Below are 6,615 nucleotides of genomic sequence, written 5' to 3'. Positions count from 1 at the left end.
GTGAGCTTTTACCTAGGGTTGCTGGAGTGTGAAAGTTCTGCAAGAAAGAATAATAGCTGTTGGATTCGCCGAGATCTTCGTAGGAGTTTTTTTTTTTTTTTTTTGATTCGGTTTGGGTTGATTTTGTGCTATGAAAAAGGTAATATTAGTAGATCATATTCAACAATTTATTTTCTTTTTATTGTCAGTTATAGCGTATTAGTTTTAAGACGTTTTTTCTTTCTTTCTTTTTTCTTTTAGGTCATGTTTGAATGTTTTTAAATCTGTGTTTTGTAGTAACACACTGACTTTGCTTTGACACCGCCAGCTTACATAGTCTAAAAGCTCAACCTTTGAAGTTCTTCTCTCTCCAAGGACCTCAAAAAAAAAAAAAAAAAAAAAAAAGGGCCAAGCCAATCCTAGATAGGTAGAAGAGAAAGAGCAAGAGAAAAAGGGTGAATTCTATACATAGTGGTTGTTGGTGCTTTTGAAGGTGGTGAAATATGCCAGCCACTATTATGATTCCGGCGAGAAACATGCCCTCGATGCTTGGAAGAAACAACAACGTTGTTGGCGGGTTTGGATCATCCTCTGGTCTATCTCTTGGTCAGGTCGGTGCTTAACTTTCCATCTTTTTTTTTTTCTCCACTCCCCCCCACCTCTTCAATTCCTCCCCTTAACCCGAATTTTGACCCAAGTTCAATTTTTCACATTTTTTTATGCTCTCTCTCTTTTTACATCAAAACTTCAAGGGACTTATTTGCTCTTTGTATTGTACCAACCAAGGCGAACTACATATCCATCTCGATATTCGAAATCCGCGTTTTCCCCATCTCCACTAAATTTTTGAAACCGCTTTCATTTCTCAAAAAAATAAAAATAAAAATAAAAAATAAAAGTCAAATCCCCATTATTTTCTACCCAAGTTTAACACCAAGTTAAAAATTTTATAAAACCAAGTACTCCTCCTCTATATGTCAATTACCCCGTCAAAAAAAAAAAATAGAAAAGAAAAAAAGTTGTTGTCTTTGTTGTCTTTTTTTGAGTGTACGGTACTATACTATATGTATCTTTTGTATTGTTTTGTTTTGTTTTGTTAGATTGAAAAACAATAAGCCTCCGGAATCTTAAAGATCTGTAGATATGTTCCAGCCAAATTTGATGGAAGGTGGTCAGCTTCTTCCACTGGACATGGCTCCAAACACTTCGGAGAGTGATGTCCCTAGAATCCGTGAAGATGAGTTCGACAGTGCTACTAAGTCTGGAAGTGAAAACCAAGAAGGTGCTTCTGGTGAAGACCAAGAACCTCGCCCCAAAAAGAAGCGTTACCATCGTCACACCCAGCACCAGATCCAGGAAATGGAAGCGTAAGATACCCAAAATTGAAACACCCCACTTTAAAAAAAAATCTCACATATATTATGCTGCAATTAAATTTTATTTTTTTATTTTATTTTATTTTCTCTCTTTTCTTTTCTTTTAAGGAAAAAAAATTGAAATTTGATTTTCTTTTTATTTTTTTTGGTTTGAAGTTTCTTCAAGGAGTGTCCCCACCCAGACGACAAGCAAAGGAGGGAACTGAGCCAGGAGTTAGGGTTAGAGCCATTGCAGGTCAAGTTTTGGTTCCAAAACAAGCGCACTCAGATGAAGGTATATACGTAACATGATTGTGTTTTTTTTTTTTTTTTTTTTGCTTGATTTTCCATTGGTGCTTATAAGGGTTGTGATCCTTTGTTTCAGACTCAACATGAACGCCACGAGAACACACAGCTTAGAAACGACAATGAAAAGCTTCGAACGGATAACATGAGGTATAGGGAAGCTCTTAGCAATGCTTCATGTCCTAATTGTGGTGGACCAACTGCTATCGGTGAAATGTCATTTGATGAACATCACTTGAGGATTGAAAATGCTAGGCTAAGAGAAGAGGTGCATTACAAGAGTTTGTCAACTTCTTATGTGATTGATTATTATTTTATATAACGTTTTTAATAATTTTTTATATTTTAATTTTCAGATTGATAGGATTTCAGCAATTGCTGCCAAGTACGTAGGCAACAAGCCTGTGGTGAATTATTCAAACATCTCATCTTCTCTCCCTCCTCGTCCATTGGAACTTGGTGTTGGTGCTGGTTTTGGTGTCCAACAAGGGATTGGTGTGGATATGTATGGTGCTGGAGATATTTTGAGGTCAATTAGTGGACCTAGTGAAGCTGATAAACCAATAATAATAGAGCTTGCTGTAGCAGCTATGGAAGAGCTCATTGGGATGGCACAAATGGGTGAACCTCTTTGGTTAACAACCCTTGATGGCACTGCCACAATGCTAAATGAGGATGAATATATCAGGTCTTTTCCTCGAGGAATTGGCCCAAAACCTGCTGGCTTCAGATGTGAAGCTTCACGAGAAACTGCTGTTGTTATCATGAATCATGTCAACCTCGTTGAGATTCTCATGGATGTGGTATATTATTTTCTCTTACATTACTACTTTTCGCTTCTACAATGTATGTATGGTTTTCATGCTCTTATTTATTTTTTCTAGACTTCGACATTTTATTCCTTTTTTGTACTTTTCAGAACCAATGGTCTACAGTGTTCTCTGGTATTGTCTCAAGAGCCATGACTTTGGAAGTGCTATCTACAGGAGTGGCGGGGAACTACAATGGTGCTTTGCAAGTGGTACATATTCATAGAATTACATCAATTTTCTTATCTATTAAGTAGTTTAACTTACTAAGAAGTTTGTTAATGGGATTTATACTTCTCATTGAGATGAGCTTTCTTATGCCACAGAGACAAAAAATATATGAGACTCATATGTTAGAAAAAGTCATGGGTGAGATCCATGTTAACACGAAAATCGAATGGTGTGTAGGAAAATTTTCCTTCTCATGTTACATGAGAAGTATAAATCCCTTTGTTAATATGGGAAAATCACACAAGATTCTCCAACTTTGTGAGGGTAAAGGTGATGGGGAAATCTTGCTCTTGCATCTTTGTAAAGAGTCTGTTCCCATACTCGACCTGTAATTTTTCGGTCACAAAGGAACAATCTTAAGGCTGCTCGAAGGCTCGCCCTCTAACCATTTTGTTAATAAAACAAATAAATACAAACTAATTGTTTGATTATGCAGATGACGACAGAATTACAAGTACCTACACCTCTAGTGCCAACTCGTGAGAGTTATTTTGTAAGGTACTGTAAACAACATACAGATGGGACTTGGGCAGTTGTGGATGTGTCCTTGGATAATTTGCGCCCTAGTCCTTCAGTGAGATGTAGAAGAAGGCCTTCTGGTTGCTTAATTCAAGAATTGCCAAATGGCTATTCAAAGGTAAGAAAACTAATAAACCTTATGACTTATATATGTATATGTTGGTTTTTTTATTTTTTATTTTTATGTTGTCAATGTGGCTTAACCTTTAATCTATGCCTTAGGTGACATGGGTTGAGCATGTGGAAGTGGATGATAGAGGTGTTCATAATCTTTACAAGCAGCTTGTTAGCACTGGACATGCATTTGGTGCAAAACGTTGGGTTGGAACCTTAGATCGACAATGTGAAAGGCTAGCTAGCGCCATGGCAACAAACATTCCCACTGTAGATGTTGGAGGTATTAATGAACACTTTTTTTTTTTCTTTTTTCTTTTTAAATTTTTAATATAAAGTCTTTGTTGGGGACTTTTTCTTATCTTAACATTAACTTATAAATTGTTATAATATTATATATATATATAGTGATAACAAACCAAGAAGGGAGGAAGAGTATGTTGAAACTGGCTGAGAGAATGGTTATAAGCTTTTGTGCTGGAGTGAGTGCTTCAACTGCACATACATGGACAACACTTTCTGGAACCGGAGCTGATGATGTTAGGGTCATGACACGAAAGAGTGTAGATGACCCTGGAAGACCTCCTGGTATTGTTCTCAGTGCTGCAACTTCTTTTTGGCTCCCAGTTTCACCTAAACGAGTTTTTGACTTCCTACGTGATGAGAATTCCAGAAGTGAGGTATGTCAAGAATTCAAACAAGTTCATGTTTTAGGTATGCATTATTGTGTGTTAGTATAGGTCCATTTTGGTAATATTGCTTACTTGGTGGATGTATTCATCTGAATTTCTGTTATTTCTTCTTCTTCACTCTCCCTCTTACAAGCTTTCATCGCACATCATTTTATATTTTTGTACAGTTTTTTGATATTTAATTTCAGAAAATTCTATTTCATTTTTTCAATACTTATGTTCTAATTATGTCCATGTGAAGTAATATACATAAACAAGACATATACTAAGCATTATTAGCTTACATAAGAAATTTCATGTGTTCCTTTAATTAATTATGAAGGATATCGATTTGTCTTGGGAAATTTTAATAATTTTATAGCTGTGCATATTGAAATCAATGTGGTCCTTCAGAAGCAATCTTATTTTTTTATTAAAAATAGAATTAAGTTAATAGTTTTTTATTGAGGCTCCTAAAAATAAGTGTTACTAAATGAATAGTTCTATTTAATTCTTAAATTAAACCACAAATCATGTGCTTTATGGGTTAGTACTAATTTTTTATCTTCATCTCCATTTTATTTTTTTTAAATTTTTTTTTTTTTTTTTTTATATCATTTTAACTTCTTTGTCCCCGTAAATAACAGTGGGATATTCTTTCCAATGGTGGAGTTGTCCAAGAAATGGCACACATTGCAAATGGACGAGAAACTGGAAATTGTGTGTCTCTACTTAGAGTAAATGTATGTTGATATATCTTTATATTTACTTTTTTTTTTTTTTTTCAATTTGAAAAACCCTTTCTATAACTGAACTAAATCATAACCATGTAGAGTGCCAATTCAAGCCAGAGCAACATGTTGATATTACAAGAGAGTTGCACCGATTCAACAGGCTCTTTTGTCATTTATGCTCCAGTAGACATTGCTGCTATGAATATTGTTCTAAATGGAGGTGACCCTGACTATGTTGCCCTTCTTCCTTCTGGGTTTGCTATTCTCCCTGATGGAACCACACCTCATGGAAGTGGCATTGTTGAAACTGCTTCTGGTGGATCTCTCTTAACTGTTGCATTTCAAATATTGGTTGATTCAGTTCCAACTGCTAAGCTTTCTCTTGGATCTGTTGCTACTGTTAATAACCTTATTGCCTGCACTGTTGAGAGAATCAAAGCTTCCTTAACCGGTGAAGCTGCTTGAGCTTCAAAACCAATGGATTGTGCGGTAAGCTCATTAATGAACCTATTCAGTTAACATAGTCACTTTTTCGTACATTTTAACACTTTTTGATATATCCTATGCTTCATGATCTTAAGTGTTTAGTTCACTAATCAACTCTGGGCCGTAAGATTTTAGTGATGCTAATGACTTTTTGTGAGATGTAAGGTGTGCATATGTTTTCTAGTGGATTGAGGTTTCAGGATTTCTTTCAAATCATGTAGAGTAGGAGTGGTAGTACCCAAAAGCTTTGATTTTACTGTTTTATCCTTCTGATTTTCCTTATGAGGGCGGGTCTTAGGGCAAGCTGTAAGGTTACTTTTCTATGATCGAAAGGTTACTGGTTCAAGTCTAGGAAATAATTTTTTTTTTTTTTTTGAAAATATTCCAATCGGTTCATTGCTTCGCAACTAATCTGATTCGGGGCGCGTTCAAGATTAAGGCTTTAAATTCTTCCAAAGATGATACTAGGGAGATTCGAACATATGCTTTCACCCTCAATTTTTGTTTTTTTCTAGAAATATAGGAATTGTATGTAAGACTCAAAGTCACGGGGTTCGAATCCAAAAAAAAAATTTCTTTTCAAATATGCAAAAATAATGCTACTTAAAAAGATTGCACTCATTAGACTGTATACAATTGACACTAATCCTTATCCTCGTAAATTCGGGTTGCTTTTTTTTACTATATTTGCTTCTTCTTCTTTTTTTTTGGTAAGCTATGTTTGCTTCTTCACATACACTTGTTTCTTCTACTTCTTCAATTTAATGTTCTTTTTATTTTGATAACTCTCTTGCAGTTTGCAAGTAGGATAAGCGGATGCACTGTGTTGTGGAAAATCAAAAGGTGGTGAGGAACTTGGACTTATATTTACAAAGATGGGGAGAAGTCAAGAGCGCACCTTGCATGATCCCTTCTCAGCACCCTAAAAGAGTTCTGAGAGGATTAAGGTTCGGGAATTGACTTCCCTAGAAATAGTAAATGTAGAGAGCTCATATTACTACCCTTCACCATTTCCAAGACTAAATATATGCAGTTAGGACGAGCTTTTTTGGGTAACTAGGGTTTAACATTGATGTAAACTCTTATTTTCCTTCTTCAAGTGTTATTTATGTGTTTTAGAAGAAGCACCAGCACTAGTTGTTGGTGGGAAGTTTGCACCTAGGACACACTGGTTAATTTTTCTCACTTCACCTTTCCACCCTTTTAAGGATTTTGAAATGGATGTGTTCCATTCTACCAAGTCAAATTGACATTTAAGTAACCTAAGTCTAATGATTTATTATTTTGTTTCCGTTATTATGACCTAAATGTTGAATGATTAAGGACCAAGGTGGTAGTGTGTTATGTGTGGGATGATCTATCGGATAATTATCAGAGGTAGAAGGTGAAGTTCATTTAATTAATATCAAAT

General features: G+C 35.4%; 1 protein-coding gene across 2 annotated transcripts; it reads left to right on the top strand.

Moving 5' to 3' along the window:
• The first annotated feature begins 482 nt into the window (after nucleotides 1-482).
• On the top strand, nucleotides 483-5,183 carry LOC133296478 (homeobox-leucine zipper protein HDG2-like). 2 transcript variants are annotated; one of them, XM_061495478.1, is made up of 11 exons: nucleotides 483-590; nucleotides 1,132-1,346; nucleotides 1,512-1,629; nucleotides 1,720-1,908; nucleotides 1,997-2,443; nucleotides 2,560-2,661; nucleotides 3,117-3,317; nucleotides 3,422-3,596; nucleotides 3,722-3,993; nucleotides 4,632-4,727; nucleotides 4,818-5,183. In XM_061495478.1, the coding sequence occupies exons 1-11, from the start codon at nucleotides 483-485 to the stop codon at nucleotides 5,181-5,183; spliced, it is 2,289 nt and encodes a 762-aa protein (XP_061351462.1). The 2 variants fall into 2 exon arrangements, with proteins under 2 accessions (XP_061351462.1, XP_061351461.1); XM_061495477.1 differs by having other exon boundaries at nucleotides 483-594; nucleotides 1,121-1,346.
• Nucleotides 5,184-6,615: the final 1,432 nt, after the last annotated feature.

Source organism: Gastrolobium bilobum, unplaced genomic scaffold (assembly GCF_033153095.1).
Source record: "Gastrolobium bilobum isolate Gb01-03AN ecotype WA unplaced genomic scaffold, APGP_CSIRO_Gbil_v1 utg19125, whole genome shotgun sequence".
Classification (NCBI taxonomy): domain Eukaryota; kingdom Viridiplantae; phylum Streptophyta; class Magnoliopsida; order Fabales; family Fabaceae; genus Gastrolobium; species Gastrolobium bilobum.
This window is presented reverse-complemented; position numbering and strand designations above follow the sequence as displayed.

Bases quoted from the DNA above. Each gene is read 5' to 3' on its own strand.
- LOC133296478 (XM_061495477.1), top strand. From the start codon at position 483: ATGCCAGCCACTATTATGATTCCGGCGAGAAACATGCCCTCGATGCTT. The intron at 2,662-3,116 runs GTACATATTCAT...TTGATTATGCAG, and splicing joins ACAATGGTGCTTTGCAAGTG to ATGACGACAGAATTACAAGT. The intron at 3,318-3,421 runs GTAAGAAAACTA...TCTATGCCTTAG, and splicing joins TGCCAAATGGCTATTCAAAG to GTGACATGGGTTGAGCATGT.